This window comes from Phocoena phocoena, chromosome 8, assembly GCF_963924675.1.
Source record: "Phocoena phocoena chromosome 8, mPhoPho1.1, whole genome shotgun sequence".
NCBI lineage: Eukaryota > Metazoa > Chordata > Mammalia > Artiodactyla > Phocoenidae > Phocoena > Phocoena phocoena.
The window spans coordinates 56,536,824-56,553,347 of NC_089226.1; the positions used below are offsets into that span (position 1 = coordinate 56,536,824).

Consider the following 16,524-nt stretch of genomic DNA (forward strand, 5'->3'; position numbering starts at 1 on the left):
CAAGATCAGGAGTCTTCTGCCAGTGGGCTTCCCTGGTGGCGCAGTGGTTGGGAGTCCGCCTGCCAATGCAGGGGACACGGGTTTGAGCCCTGGTCCAGGAGGATCCCACATGCTGCGGAGCAACTAAGCCCGTGTGCCACAACTACTGAGCCTGCGCTCTACAGCCTGTGAGCCACAACTACTGAGCCCACATGTCACAACTACTGAAGCCCTCGTGCCTAGAGCCCATGCTCCGCAACAAGAGAAGCCACCACAATGAGAAGCCCATGCACTGCGACGAAGAGTAGCCCCACTCGTTGCAACTAGAGAAAGCCCGCACGCAGCAATGAAGACCCAACGCAGCCAAAAATAAAATAAATAAATTTATATATAAAAAAAAGAGTCTTCTGCCATTAGCTGAAAAGGGCATTCATGAGGTTTGATGAAGACTGTTATGGGGAAATAAAGTTACATTTCTGTACATCTGGGCTGTGACCGTACATCAAAAACTTCCATCCACAATAGAATTCCTTGTGCCAGTGGGTTGGTGACACAAATGCAGGGGCCAACACTGAAGCCGAGTCCTAAGGGGGCCAGCCAGAGTGGTCAGGATGTACTTATATTTTTTTAAAAAAAATCGTCAACACTACAGTGCAAAATATAATTGAAAGGAAACAACCCTGGTAGGGGTGGAGGTGTTGTCTGTGGACCCAGTTTGCCACTGTCCAGCCTCATGGCTCATCACTCTCTACTCCAAAGCTTTGCATATGCGGTCCCCTTGGCCTGGAATGGGCTCTCTATAGCTTCAAATCTGTTTAAATCTCACTTCCCCAAGGAGGCTTGCCTGAGATCCCAGGGCAAAGTGGCTCCCCCATGTCAGATTCCCATGGTTTGTCGCCTGTGGTTTTCCTTCATAGCACTGCCCCATGATTTGTTCCACCAGGGCCAGTCAATAGGGGGCGCCCAATCAATGCTAAATGAATGAATGCATGCAGGGAACTGTGGCCTGCAGCTCAGCTGGAAAGTAGAGAAACGACTCGAAGCTTCTGGTTTCAAGTCCTAGCTCTTGTTAAGTTTTAGCTCTGGGAACTTGGCTATGACACTGACTTCTCTGGGCCTCAACTGCTTCATTTGTAAAACGGGCACTCAGCACACTGGTCTAGCAATCTTTCCTGAGCACTAGTTGCGCCTTACAACAGGGTGCCCGCCCTCTGGGAGCTCACAGCCTGCTGAAGGTGACAGACAGGGAAACAGACACTTAGAGAAAATGTAAGGGCCGCTGTGGGAGCACACACAGGTGGTGGGAGGATCCCAAAGGAGGGAGGCCTACCTGTTTCAGGGTGGAGGTGGGGATGGAGACTGGGGAAGATGGCAGGGAGGACTTCAAAGAGGAAAGGAGAATGGCTGAACTCTGGCTTATAGGAGGAACAGTGGTTTGGTTTGCCGTTTGTTATGGGGGCAGTGGCCCTGGGGCATGCGGGAGCAGGGGCATTCTGGGAATGACAAGCATCCACCTGGCTGGAGGGTAGGTTGTGGGCTAGAGGCAACAGGGTGACCTCCAGTTACCTATCACCCATCACCCATGGCCAATCTTGTTTCATCTATACCCCACCGCATACCCCATCCCAATCCCAGACAAATGCTCTTCATCTGTAAATGTTTCATATGCACCTCTAAGAGATACAGACTTTTCAAAAAACTGTTACACTATTTTTTACTATTATCAGATCTAAAAAAGAATCGTTAATACAATCAAATATTTAGTCAGTGTTTACATTTTGATTATGCCTTTATTTTAAGGTTGTTTGATTGACATGAACCAAACAAGGTCCATAATGGGATTGGCTGATGACTATTGCGTCTCTTTTTAAAAAAACATTTAGTTAGGCGCTGCGTCTTAGTTGTGGCACGCGGGATCTTCTTAGTTGCGGCGTGCGGACTCAGTTGCGGCATGCATGCGGGATCTAGTTCCCCGACCAGGGATCAAACCCGGGCCCCCTGCACTGGGAGTGCGGAGTTTTACCCACTGGGCCACCAGGGAAATCTTGTGTCTGTTCTTAACAGGTTCTCCCTTCCTTCTTTCAGTTTTTTTCTTGCAATATACTTATTGAGGAAACCAAGTTCTTTGTCCTATAGAGTTTCCCACTGTCTAGATTTTGCTGATTGCATGTTCCAGGTGTTAACATGCTCACTTGCCCTCTGATTTTCCTAGTAGTTAGATCCAGAGCTGTTCTGACCAATAGTAATATACCGTGAGCCACAAATGCAAGTCACACATGCAATTTAAAATTTTCTAGTAGTCACATCTTAAGCAGTAAAAGAAACTGATGAAATTAATTATATTTTACTTAATTTCATATATCCAAAGTATTATTCCAACATGTGAGCAACACAAAAATTCTTAATATAAATTTACATTCTATTTTTGTACCAAGTCTCTGAAATTCAGTGTGTATTTCACACTCTTAGTGCATCTCAATTTGAACGAGCCACTTTTCAACTAAATAGCCATACATGGTCAGCATCTATTGTATTGGACACCACAGATAGAGGTGTGATCACACTTCGGGTCAAACTTTTGCCAAGAATTCTTCATTGGTGTTGTGTTCTTTCATCAGGAGGCATAAAATGTCTGGTTTTCTCTCTTTTTGTGATATTAGCAGCCACTGATGATCATTGTCTTAGATGCATTAGATTCATTAGAATGGCAAAGTGGTGACAGTCTAATTCTATTATCCCTCCTGAATTTTATTTTACTTGGAATATTTCTGTAAGAGAAACTTCCCCTCATCAACAATTTGGTTAACTAGCGTGTGTCTGATTTTTTCCCTTTGTTTAACAGTTCTTAGAGGGTTAGAGCTGTGTGTAGGACAGGTCACTGGGTTTGCAGTATGCAGAATGGGTTGGAGGGCAAGAAGGTGGCTGAAGGGAGCCAGGGAGGAGGTGACTGCAAATCCAGGTGGCAACCCCAGCCATGGCCAAGCCTGGCGCAGCCACCAGTTCTCGCCCCTAAACCTCAGGAATCTCCTTCAAAAGGCCAATTAAGTGCCTGCCTTCCTCTGGTCCCCCCAAGGTCGCCCTTTCTGCCCTGGCCTGTGCCCTGGGCAGAGAAGTCAAGGCAACTGGCAGGTTTCTGGGAGCAAAGGGCCTGGCCCTATGGCCAGCAAGCTTGGAGACAGACCTCACCTTGCATGAGTGAAAGCTCACAGACCATCTGCATGTAAAGTAGCCTGGGGGTCTCTTCACAACACAGCAAAACTCAAAGAGCAAGATACAGTGATTCTGGTTTCTTTGAGGAATAAGTGAATTAAAAACCTTTTTGCAAGTAAAGTTTTGAGAGAACAAGTTTATCCCTTAAAGTATCTATTTATTTTAACCATTTTGAATAATATACTCCCTTAAAATATTTTATGCATTTTCCTATCAAACTAAAATGAATTTATCCTTTTTCTGATGACTGAGGGCTATTTAGAAACAGTAAAATCATTTAAGCTGAGTTATTTTAAGCTAGCTGTTCTGTTAATTTTTGTGATATATTTTACAACCACTGCGTCGAGGATCTTGAGTAGACGGCAGGTAATAGCTGTTTTGCTACATATAAAACCCTGACTAGAAGCAGGCTGTGTGAAACAATTCAGCCCCAAGTTATTCACAACAGGTAGAGTGTGACAGGTGGGGGTCTTCTCCTTTCCTGCCATGCTCTGGACCCCAAGGTGAGCTGAGATGGGTTTTGAAGAATGAATACTAATTTGCTCCTAGGGCAAGAGAGGTCTCTGTCCAGGCGCAAGGGAAAAGCTGAGCAAGGGGCTTACCACTTTTCAGAGGAGCATGTGGGCTCGAAGTCAAGCGCCTTGCCTGGGCCGCACAGCCAGTGAGCGGTGGGGCTGGGATCTGAATCCCTCTGACTGGCTGCTCTCCGGGGCCGAGGGCTTCTCACTCAACATGCCCAGACTGCTTCCTTCCTGCCTGTTTGCATCTGCTTCTTCGAGTCAGGTTATCCACTATTTCTGTCTACTCCCAACCTTGATTCCTTTCTAATTTGCTGCTTGTACTTTTAATGGGGACTGAGAGAAAGGAAGTTCATTAGACTTGTGTTCTGTACAAAGCCAAAAGGATCTGAGCCTACCACTCTCCCCCTTGTAGTTCTGGGCTTGGCTGACTATAGCTATTTCTCCAACTGGCTGTCTTTTTCATTTTTATCGAGATTCATGACCATGCTTTTTCTGGACTGCTGACGTCGCCAGTCTCTAAAAAAGTGTGGAATTATTTTATAGACATGTATTTTTTTATTCATTTAAAATCCACAAGGCTGAGCTGTCTACCTACGAAACCATGGTTAGATGCGCCAAGAGGAAAAAAAAAGAAAGCCTCTATCTATTTTGAGCAAAATTAAGAGCTCTGGGCACTAGTTCAGCATTCAGCAAGGCAGCCAGAAGCTATGTGAGAGAATATGTATGGATGAGGTGGCCTAAATAAACTCATCTGCCAGGCATTAAAAAAAAAACAAACCCATAAAAATTAAGCGAATTAGGCTTATGGACCACGTCTCAACACTGTCCATGCCACCCACCAAAAGACCTCGAAACACTTTACATTTGTTTAGAGCTGTTTTTCAAAAGAGCAGTTTCAGCCCTGACACATTCTCAATGTGTACCGAATGGAGACCTCCGTTTCAAAGCCTGATGTATACAATGCAAGAAATCCTTGTTGAATGACGAACTCCTCCCAACGTGCATGGTGCTTTGTAAAGATCATTAAGTGTTTCATAAAAATACTCATCACTTCTTACACTCTATCTGACCCCAGGGCGGGGTTGGGGTGGGGTGGGGAGAGATGTGGGTATCACCCCTACTTTAAAATTTTTTTTAAATTTATTGGAGTATAGTTGATTTACAGTGTTGTGTTTGTTAAGTTTCTGCTGTAAAGTGAATCAGTTATACAAATACATACATACATCTACTCTTTTTTAGATTCTTTTCCCATATAGGTCACTACAGAGTAGTGAGTAGAGATAGTAGTGTGTATACGTCAATCCCAATCTCCCAATTTATCCCTCCCCACTTTTCCCTCCATAACCATAAGTTTGTTTTCTGCATCTGTGACTCTGTTTTGTAAATAACTTCATTTGTATCATTTTTTAGATTCCACCTGTAAGCGATATCATGATATTTGTCTTTGTCTTACGTCACTTAGTACGATAATCTCTAGTTCCATCTATGTTGCCGCATGTGGCATTATTTCATTCTTTTTTTACGGCTAATATTCCATTGTATATAAGTACCACATCTACTTTATCCATTCATCTGTCAATGGACATTTAGGTTGCTTCCATGTCTTGGCTATTGTAAATAGTGCTGCTATGAATATCGGGGTGCATGGATCTTTTCGAATTATGGTTTTCTCCAGATATATACCCAGGAGTGGGATTGCTGGACCATATAGTAGTTCTATTTTTAGTTTTTTAAGGAGCCTCTATAGTGTTCTCCATAATGGTTGTACCAATTTACATTCCCACCAACAGTGTAGGAGGGTTCCCTTTTCTCCACACTTTCCAGCATTTATTGTTTGTAGACTTTTTGATGGCCATTCTGATCGGTGTGAGGTATCATCCCTATGTGACAGATTAGGAGCCAGATTCGGAGGGGTTAAGTGGCCGTGCCCAAGTGCTAGAACAAGAAATGGTTCTAGCGAGTCTCAGGCATCCTTTCTGTCACTAGGCAGCAAGCAGCCTTCCACAGGACAAAAGGGAACCAACATTGATGGTGTAGGCCCCATACAAACATAATGGCAAGGGCAGAGTTCTCTCCAATTCTTTACAGATTAAGAAATGAGGGGTCATTAAGGGTTTAATGACTTGAGCAGGGTCATAACTTCAAAGTGGCTGAATTGGGGCATTCGGAATCTAGATTCTAAAGAATAGATGCCGGCTGCCCTTTGTATCACATGGTAAAAACCCAGTTCATTATTCAGTATTTACCCTGAAACCATTAAGGACACAAGAATGAACCTCTTTTTCAGAGAGACTTTTTTTTCTAAACAAAATAGTACAGAAGATGATTAAGAAGAGTATCACTAGAGTCCAGCCTCAACGTGGCTGCTAGCCATAACTCACATCTAACCAAGTTACTCTTCTGCTTTAAAGTCTGGAAAGGGTACCGATCGGTCGCCCACTGCATGCATCCAAATCTCTTCCCCTGGCATTTTAAGTCCTTCCCCATGGGTCTGCAATTCAATTTCTCCTCTCACCTTTCTTCACATCCATTCAGGGCCCAAGTACAGCAAACTCCTTGCAATTTTGCAAACACGCATGTGGCCCTGCCTTGCCTCTGGGCTTTGCCCATGCTGTTCCCTCCACCTGTAATGTGAAATCTTATACATCTTTCATCTGTATTACCTCCATGACCCTTTCCTGATCCTTGAGGCAGAATAGCTTTCTCTGAATTCTGTAGCATGGCTATACATTTCTCCATCATATAATCATATAATCATATAATTCATCACACTGAATTATACTTAATTGTTAATATACTTATGCCACCCTTCCCCCCACAACTGGAGAATGTGGCAGAGATCAAGGCTTATTAATCTTTGTATAACCTTGTTTAGTCCAGTCCCTTGCAAAGAGGGAGAGAGCTAGCTCAGTAAATGCGGACTGGCTGGCTGACTGTTTAAGAATGAGGTTTTCATAGTTAACTCAGCTTTAGTATGAAATTCAAAACAGTGAAGAACACAGGACTCAAACATAGCAGGGAAGTAACATACACTTTTACTCTCAAAATAAATACTAATCAATTTTATTTTATAAATACAGATGCTGAGTTTTCTTCCAATTACCAACAGATCAGTTTCACATGCCATTTATTATTGGTGGTGGTTTAAAAAATTATTTAAATAACTGGTTAGGTCAGGATAAACGGGCACTATTAGAACTGCTAAAAAAATATAGCTGGATACAATCTTCCAAAACTAATATTCTGGGGGGGAAAAAAAATCTCTGGAATTTTTAAAGTGGGTAAGGGGAAGTGGAGAGAGAAAACACAAGCAAATATTCATCTGATAACATTTGCCGGCTATAAAAGTGTCTCAGCTACATGAAAATTGAAAGGGCTCTTAGCAGTTCAGAAATGGATAGGACTGAGTTTTCATTTCAACTTATATTCTCAAAGCAAAAATTACAAAGATTAGTAGGAGATAATACCTCATCCCATATTTGGCCTTGGCCACTTTAAACAGAGGCAAAATGAATTCTGCAGCTTTGGGAAATGTCAGAGTTATTCCTGGAGAATGTAATGCTGTAGGATCTACCCAAGTTTGGCAGAAACTGCAGACATCAAACAAACTCAGTGAAAACTCAAAACCTAAACTAAATAAACCGAAACCTAAGTGGTGTTTTGAGGCACAACATCACTGGACACAGTGTGGATTAGGCCAATGTGTAGGTAACTGTTGATCAGTTCTGCCCTACCAGATCACATTCAATGGTGGGGCTCCATGCTGTGTGGGTCAAAAGCTGTGAACCCCAGAATCAGGGAGTCCACAAATGGGAGATTGACAGATGGAACCCCGGAGCTGCAGGCTCTATCTGGCTGTGTGGAATCTGAGATGAATACTGTAACTATGGGTGCTCCTGTACGTGGTCCCTCTGCTTGGTGATGCCAGAAACTGGGCTGGAGGACCTGCATTGAACGCACCTTGTCTTTGAGTTTCGCATGAAGTTTAAAGGTCTCTCCCATATCTGAAGAATCACACGTCACATGTGATTCACCTTCCATTGTTCAATACTAATATAGTCCTTCAAAACCTTTTTTTTTTGGGCTTGGTGGGGGGTAGATGTTACTCCACTGGAGGACCCCACAGCCCAGTCTGACGTACATCCAAGATCATGTCTAGCTCCACCCTTACTGACTCCAAAATGAACGACAGTACTCTGCAAAGAAGCCGTGACTCTACAGATGGCTTCCGCTCCAGGTTTGGAGTAGTTCTACCTGTTTAGAGGAATAAGATGGATTTCTTCAGATCAAGTTAAAACTTTTAATTGCTTGCAGGTTGGGTCTGTCTGTCATTCAATGATCTTGTGAGTTCTCTACCTGAAAAATAACAACATGAGCTACTCCATTTACCAGTGTAGCTATGTTTATAATTGAGCCTAGGAATGCTTGGACAAAATATGAAAATGATTATGAAACCTCTGAGTTAAGTCGTTATGGAGGACAAATGAGCTACTGCAGAGTACGCCTGTGACGGTGTGTTGCTACACACAATATGTAAACTCAAATGAAGTCAACGGCATTAGCTTAGATACAGCCACAGGTTTTGTTCAGGCTAGTGCTGTCACGATGTAACATATGGAGATGTAGGTTCAAGAGGAATTTCAAAGCTGGGGAAAAAAAAAAAATCAGGTTGAGTGAAGTAAACTCAATTTTTATTCTTTATACAATACACGGATATAAGCATAAAATTTCCTTAAAGAGCTTGCAACCCTGAGGCGATGTCCTTGGGTATATAAAGTGTATAGCAGTAGCAAATGATATGTGGGCTCCAGGAATGAAAACGTACTTCAAAATCATAATTTAATATTTATGTAATTGCACACATACCGATGGTATTTTATGCCTCATCTAGTCTCTTAATCTAACTACCTCAACTGCCTTGCAGTTTGCACACTGGACAGCCTGACTCTACACATATTTTATCATACACAATGCCTTCCTTTCCAACTGAAATTTAATAAATTAACATGGGGCTTACATATAGGGATTTCTATATGGTGAGTGTGTTGCCAGAAAGCACACCCGGCTTTTGACAACAGCCTCTGCCCACATAACTTTGGCCCCCAGAGGGAACTGGATGCCATCTGACTACAGTAACCTCAGGGGTCCTTGAGGATCCCCTGGGATCCACCAGAGGTGAGGTCTTTCCTATAATCTGAGGGCTGCATCAAGGGTATGGCTGACTGGAAGAGGTGGAAGGTAACGGCAACTTCATTAAAGAACCAGCAAATGTGATGTCCTCAGTCGTCAGGATGCACAAGGTATCTACTGTGCAGAAGGGGCGACAGCTAGGTTGACTGTGAAGTCTGGGGGCAGGGGCAGGGGCAGGTGGGCCTAGGTATAAGGAGACCATTGTGCTTCTAGCTCATCAACTTAATGGATGGCCAAAGATCCTTCAGTGGATGTTGGAGACCTTTTACTGAATATTCAATTTTCCCAAAGTTTCATAAACTATGGTGAGGGCAAATGCTTATAAGAAACTAAAGATAAATTCATTATATTATTTATATATTATCATCTTCCCTCTGAGGATAACACAGAAGTGTAAATAAAAAAGCAGTCAAATGCCTATAAGGTGACTAGAGCTAGACTTCTGCCTTAAAATAATTGTCAGGCCTGAAAAGCAAATCTTGCAAGCAAAATCTAACTTTGGCCCACTGATACACAATGATCCTGAGTCCCTCCTTGATTCACAAAGTCTATTTTTCTGAGGAATATCCTCCATTAATATTCATTTTGTGTCATAATTATTACAAAGGGTAACCAGTGCAGCTTTATCCTCATTTCAAGCAGTGACTCTATCCTGGTCCTACCGTCTGTCCGCTCGCTTCACTTATCAGAACTCCTGCGTGGCCGGCGGAAGCTGGATACATTTTCGTTCAGTGCATAGATCCTTCGGGAGAACTCTTCAAATTCTCCCAGAACTTGTTCGTCACACTCCACTGCCACGGCACTGTCCACGGGGATGCAGTTAAATGCTTCCAGCTGATCGCCTGAGGTGAAGCCTGTGGCTTCCATGCCGATGATCTCTTCTGCTTGCTCCACGGTACAGCAGAGCTCGGCTTCGGAGACCGGGTGGAACCCCCCTGGAAGCTGGGCGCTGGAGGAGCCGGCCTGCTCACTGGGCAGGAGGGTGCCGTTGACTGTGGCTGGAGGCCCCGGGAGGGCTTGTCCCTGTTCCTGGCTAGTGTTCACACTCCCATGGCCTCCGTTGAAGCTGTCACTCAGATCTACCCCTTTTTTCTTGTTTTCTTTGGAGAAGTCCAAGGAGGTGTCCAAGGAGGAAGACAGAGATGTTGTCTTTCTCTCAGATTCTCCCGTGGAGGGGACGGTGGTCACAGGCTGGGCTAATGCTGAGCTGTAACTGGGGGGAGGGGTTTTGTACTGGAGTCTCTCATTCTCTGAGCTGGCCCGTTTCCGGTGTCCTTTGTCTGGTGAAGGCATCCCCCCAGAGAAGCCTACATCTACACCCCCAAATATGGAGCTTTGTCTCTTTGGAACAGGGATTGCACTGGAGGTGTGATGTCTGTCGCTAGAAGACAAACAAAAATGAGAAGTTACTTTCAACTTCAGAACTCAGCTTAAACCTTCTGGATCCAGAGATAGGAAATAACGTATTTAGGTTTGAGATAATACAAATTGATAATACTCAACCTTAGTATTAATTTTAGTGTCCAAATACAAAATGCAACAAAGTATTCTGAGTTCAGCATTGGGAGCTTCCTTTAAGAAGGATACAAGATATACGGAAATATATGCAGAGGGTAGGGCAGGGGATAGAGACAATGTCATATGGGGAGGAGTCGAGGCAACTGGAGGGACTGGATCTGGAAAGAAAAATATATGAGGATGTGATCAACTTCTTATGTCTGCAGGGCTACCAATATCTTATTCTTGTTTTTAATATTCAAGTCTTATTTTACCTTCATAAAGCAGGTATCCTCATTTGACAGAGAACTTCAATGACTTGCCCACGATAACCTCAGCGAGGCAGGGGTGAGGCTGGACTAAAGCCCATGACTCATAGCTCAGTGATCAAGAGCTTTTCCAATACCCAAATGCTAACTGCCTTGCATTAGATAAATGGCAGAGATAGGACCAAGGAGATGTGTGTGTGTGTGTGTGTTTAACGAAAAATTAACTTGGGAAATGACCTCTCCTTTATAACGCGAGTCACACACACTTTACAATACTTGGTCTTCAGTACCTTCCTTCAAACTTGAGTTACTTCTCAGGAGGATACTTTTGGGCCAGCAGTAATAATCACTGTTTGGCTACCCGAAGCATTATAGTTTCTGAAGTTATTTCATATACATCATTTCACTTGGTCCTCACAAAAACCCCATCAAGAAAGCAGGGTATACGTTATTACTCTTAAGTCTAAAATAATAATTAGTTAATGGAAATAGAGTATCCAGACTCTGGAAATGATAGTCAGTTTGTGAACTATGCTAGTGAAGCCACCCCTGGAGTACTAACCACAGTTCTAGACATCATACTTGGCCGACGCTAGTCAGCTTCAATACAACTATATGAACAAAATGGGTCCAGAGACAGAGGGAGGTGCAAACACGAGATGCATCTGACTGGTGCTCTTCAGCTGAGGAAACACACAGAGAAGTGGCCTGCAAAAACAAGCACCAGGCAGGAACGGAGGTTAGACTTAAAACTATTCCTATCCAGCAAACAGCTGCTACATGTGCCAGGCCTTGAGGAGGGGAAACAGATGTAAGACATGCTGGCCCTGCCTCTGAGGAGCTTCCAATCTTGCAGTAGAAACACATCCACAATTATTGAAATAATACATTTTCAAATTACAGTCATGGTAAGTGCGCTGAGAAAGAAGAAAGGATCTCGGGTTCCTTCTACCTGTGTCTACAGCCCCAAACCCTTAAGCCAGCTCCTGCCCCCTCTCCTCTCAGATCTCTCCTGATGCTCGACTATCCCTGTGGTCTAAGCAAAGGTTCAACAAGCTTCTTGAGGAAAGGCAACCAAAAGGCTTCTTCTAATCCATGTGCCCGTGAGGCTCCCTTGCTTGGCTATGAGTGTTGGTGCCAAGAGCGATTTCATGATTAGGGGTGCTCACTGGGGCACACACAGAACCAGGCAAATACACTAGTAAATTACTGTTTTTAGTTCTCAAGAAAAACTAAGCAGAGCAAAGCTTGTTGGCCTTAGTCTAGGCTCTCAGTTAATATGTTGCCAGAACTCTCAGTCATGCGGTAGGCTGCACATTTTGGCCAACCTTCTTGTTTTCACTGCTACTTGCTGACAAGTGTCCCTCTCTGCATGATTCTGCAGGGGCCCTAGGTAATCAAAGCAAAACAGCATCAGCACCACCCACAGTCAGTCTATCCTGGGCAGACAGGCCACGCTTTCAGCTGCCACCACAGCCCATGAGGGGTGGGAAGCACCAGGTAAACCCACCCGGAACACTGAAGGTGATATTGCTGGCACGTGACCACAGGCCAGGTGCTTAACCACTTATGGCTACGCAGGGTGAATGACTTGACACCCTCTCTGCTGCCACCCAACCTATAGCTAAGCTCTGGGTCTGGGGTGTTACCCCTATTTTTTAGTTTAATTTTTAAAATTTTATATTGGAGTATAGTTGATTTACAATGTTGTGTTAGTTTCAGGTGTACAGCAAAGCGATTCAGTTGTACATATACATATGTCCATTCTTTTTCAGATTCTTTTCCTATATAGGTTATTACAGAATGTTGATTAGAGTGAGTTCCCTGTGCATCAACAGTAGGTCCTTGATGACATTACTCCTATTTCGATGCATGGATTCAAAGGCTTTTGTGAGATGGAGACTTTGGCATTTGCTGACATCCTGATCCTGGGATCTTACCCAGTTTTCCTGGATTTTTATGAGAACCCGGGTAATGACAGTATCAAATACAATTTAGAAAACCTAAGTAACAGTAAAACATTCCCTCTTAAGAAAGGTAAGAAGATGAGGTATTACAGAGACAAATAAGGAAGTCTACATATCTAACGTTTACCCTACAATCACACACTGTCTTTTTTTCCCATTTGCAGCTATGTGCCATGAAACCTTTCAAAAATTTTTATTAGTCTTTCTTATAATTTTTTTTTTTTTTTTTTTTTTTTTGCAGTATGTGGGCCTCTCACTGTTGTGGCCTCTCCCGTTGCAGAGCACAGGGTCAACGGCCATGGCTCATGGGCCCAGCTGCTCCGCGGCATGTGGGATCTTCCTGGACCGGGGCACGAACCTGTGTCCCCTGCATCGGCATGCGGACTCTCAACCACTGCGCCACCAGGGAAGCCCTAGTCTTTCTTATAATCTTAAAACAAGCTGAAAAAGAAAGGTATTTTCCCTTTTTTTAATTAAAAAAATTTTTTTTTAACTTTTAATTTTATATTGAAGTATAGTTGGTTAACAATGTTGTGATAGTTTCAGGTGTACAGCAAAGTGATTCAGTTATACATATATATGTATCTATTCATTTTCTAATGAGAAAATGTATTTTCTTGATAACTTTGGGCCATCAGTATTAACATGTCTTACTAACTATGACATAGTAGAGAGACTACGGGCCTTTCAGGGGCGTGTTCCTGAATCGGGGATCTGAGTCCGAGTTCTTAAGTCTGCACTCAGGCTTTTCTGTGTCCTCTCTCACTGTCAGGCTGTCACGTGTGGCCGAGTCAGTGCTCTTGCCTGTGAGCGCTTCTCCTTTTTTGACATTTGCTTCCAATTTGCTGTGTTCCTGTAAAGCAGATGTCTTGAGAATTGTGTGCAAAGCAAGAGTAAACAGGATTTGAGTGATGGACCAGCAGATATCCTGGGCATAATATGCTTTATTATATGAGTTTTGTAACATTAGTTTTGGCTGCTCAGAATTAATTTTTTATTACTTCCAGAATCTTAGCAATGTTCCAAATTTTTAAGATAGCTGAGGTCTAAACAGCTCAAGTGTTGAACGACTGCATTAAAATATATACAAACACACATGCATTTTTAATTATAATAATAATTTATACTCCCTGGAAAACTAAAAAATATAAACCATATTAAAAAATAAAAATCACTCAAAAGCCTATTACCCATCAAATAACCATTATTTGGATATTTTCCTTTCAGACTTTGATTTTATATATGTGTGTTTAATTTAAAAAAGACACAAAACCAAACAAAAACCAAAATGAAAGCTGTGTTTGCAGTATATATATACAATTCTGTATCCTGTTGTTGGAAGTTATTCAAACCTCTTGGTAAACAATTCTAAATGGCTACTCCATTGAATGGAATATCATAATTTACTTAATCATTTTCTTATTTTTGTGGATTTAAGATATTTCTAAAGTTTTACTATTAAAAAACAAACTATTGTATTTCTGTATAAAAACACAATGCATAGATTTTTTTTTTGGTTTTGTTCTTTTTGTTGTTTTGTTTTGTTTTTTTGCAGTACGCGGACCTCTCACTGTTGTGGCCTCTCCCGTTGCGGAGCACAGTCTCCGGACGCGCAGGCTCAGTGGCCATGGCTCACAGGCCTAGCCGCTCCGCGGCATGTGGGATCTTCCCGGACGGGGCCACGAACCCGTGTCCCCTACTTCAGCAGGCGGACTCTCAATGACTATGCCACCAGGGAAGCCCAAGGCATAGATTTTTAATAAAATAATTCTGACTTCCATATTTAATAGAAGGTTTCTAGAAGGAATCTTCATTACACGTTTTGGTATTAGTTAAATTCTTACAAGAAAAATAGGAACATTATACCTCTATTATTGCCTAAAAAGAGAAAGGTAGTGGGCTTCCCTGGTGGCGCAGTGGTTGAGAGTCCGCCTGCTGATGCAGGGGACACGGGTTCGTACCCCGGTCTGGGAAGATCCCACATGCCGCAGAGCGGCTAGGCCCGTGAACCATGGCCACTGAGCCTGCGCGTCTGGAGCCTGTGCTCTGCAATGGGAGAGGGCACAACAGTGAGAGGCCTGTGTACTGCAAAAACAAACAAACAAACAAAAAAACCCCCAGAAAGGTAGCAATTAAAAAGGCAAATGATAGATTAAAAAAGAATGCCCAGAATGTTTCAAGATTCTTTTTGTCTGATTACAGTCTGGCTTCATAATTATTTTATCTAGATGGAAGAAGAGGTTGAAATGCCTGGATTTACTAATTATTAAGACCAATTTTTAAAGGCAATTGACAATTTACTTATCAAATGAAATTAGTACAGTATTTAAATAGTGATGAATAACTTCCAGGGAATTTCTACTCTTAGAGACAACCAGAGTAAACCTGAGTGTTCTGGGGAGGAGTGGATGCAGCAGGAAATGTAGTAGCATTTCTTTATCCTCCACTTCAGCCAAGGGTCCCTATGTCCTAAGGCACTAGATATGGGGGCAAAGAGCCTGAGGTTTAGCAACTGGACTGAGTCCCCCAGTTCACTGCACACATTCTTCTCATCAGCTGTTTGCCTTGAATGGATGCCTCTCCTAGCTTGGCTTAGGTCCAAACTGGAAACATGACATCTGGGGTTTAATGCTGCAATTAAAAGGAATTTATTAAAAAACAACCCAAAGATATTGTAATTACAAATTTACTAGGCCACGGTCTATTGAATAACTGAACCACATGGGGGACTGTTAAATTACTTAATAATAAGCCTTTCTGCTACAAGTAAAAAAGGATATCCTAGGATCCCAAACAATAGCATGGTGAGGGAGAAGGCAAGTGGCTTGGAGTTTAGAGGTCAAGGAGGACAGTCTGGTTTAAATTTGGCTTCTTTGGATCAAGTATTCCTTGATCTCTCTAAATTAAGGTCATTAATTTCTTTTTCATTCTGTCCTTATTTACTGCAGTCAGTTACCTTTTGTTATCTCTTCAGCTATATCTAGAGATATCTGGAGATGGTGGTGGTGATGAGAAAGGATGCTCAAACTTCTGGATCGGCAACTGTGATCCTGTTTATTTGGAGTTATAACTTAAGGTCGAACTCACCACTTGCTAGTTATATGACTGTAGGCAGTCACTTATCTTCTCTGTGCTCTACTTTTCTTCTTTGTCAAATAGATTATCGGACTGTGGTAAGGATTAAATAAAATAACACACTTCAGATCCTTGGCAGAATGCCTCGCATATATACCGATGGCAGTAGTAGCTGTAACTGTGGTTGCTGTCGTTATTATTTGCTTCCATGGGCTCTGGATTCCAAAAGTATTAGCCTCATTTTACAGAAGAGGTAACTGAGGCTCAAAGACATTAACGTCTTAGACGGAAACACACGGCAACAGGTAGCAGAGGAACGACCAGAATCTAGATCTCATTCCTTCTACTGTTTCCTCCTATACAGAATAATGTTTATAGTAGGAACAAACTCAGAGCTCCTCCCACCCACCCCCATCTCCACTCCTGCCCATCAGGGAGCTGCCTGCAAGAAGATAAGGAGTCAAGGCAAGTGTAAAAGAGTTTGGGGGAGAAAGTACTAAATCAAAAGGTTTATTCTGCCCAATGTGAAACTTCATTCCAGCTTTTTCCTTTTTCCTGAGGACATGGGGTGGGAAAGGCTTTGAATCAAGTGGAAATGCTCAGCTGCCTCTATTTACACGATCTACCAAATGCTGAGGGACTAGAAGAGCTTCCCAGAATCCTTTGAGGTACATTCCAATTGTCCCCAAACCTCTGATGTGTCATTTTTCTTTATGAATTTAGCTTCAGGGAGAGGGAATTTTTATAAGAGGGAGAATTTCTCTGCTTCCCCAACCTAAAAGAGGGAGGACCCTGTTCAGCACTTCTATAACCATT

General features: G+C 42.7%; 1 protein-coding gene across 1 annotated transcript in view; it reads right to left on the reverse strand.

The window, feature by feature from the left end:
- Positions 1–8,384: 8,384 nt before the first annotated feature.
- UVRAG (UV radiation resistance associated) overlaps positions 8,385–16,524 on the reverse strand; it is a 324,547-nt gene continuing 316,407 nt past the window's right edge. The window contains exon 15 of the mRNA XM_065881900.1: positions 8,385–10,281. Within this exon, the coding sequence (XP_065737972.1) occupies positions 9,579–10,281 (703 nt within the window). The 3' untranslated portion in view covers positions 8,385–9,578. The remainder of the gene's footprint in view (positions 10,282–16,524) is intronic.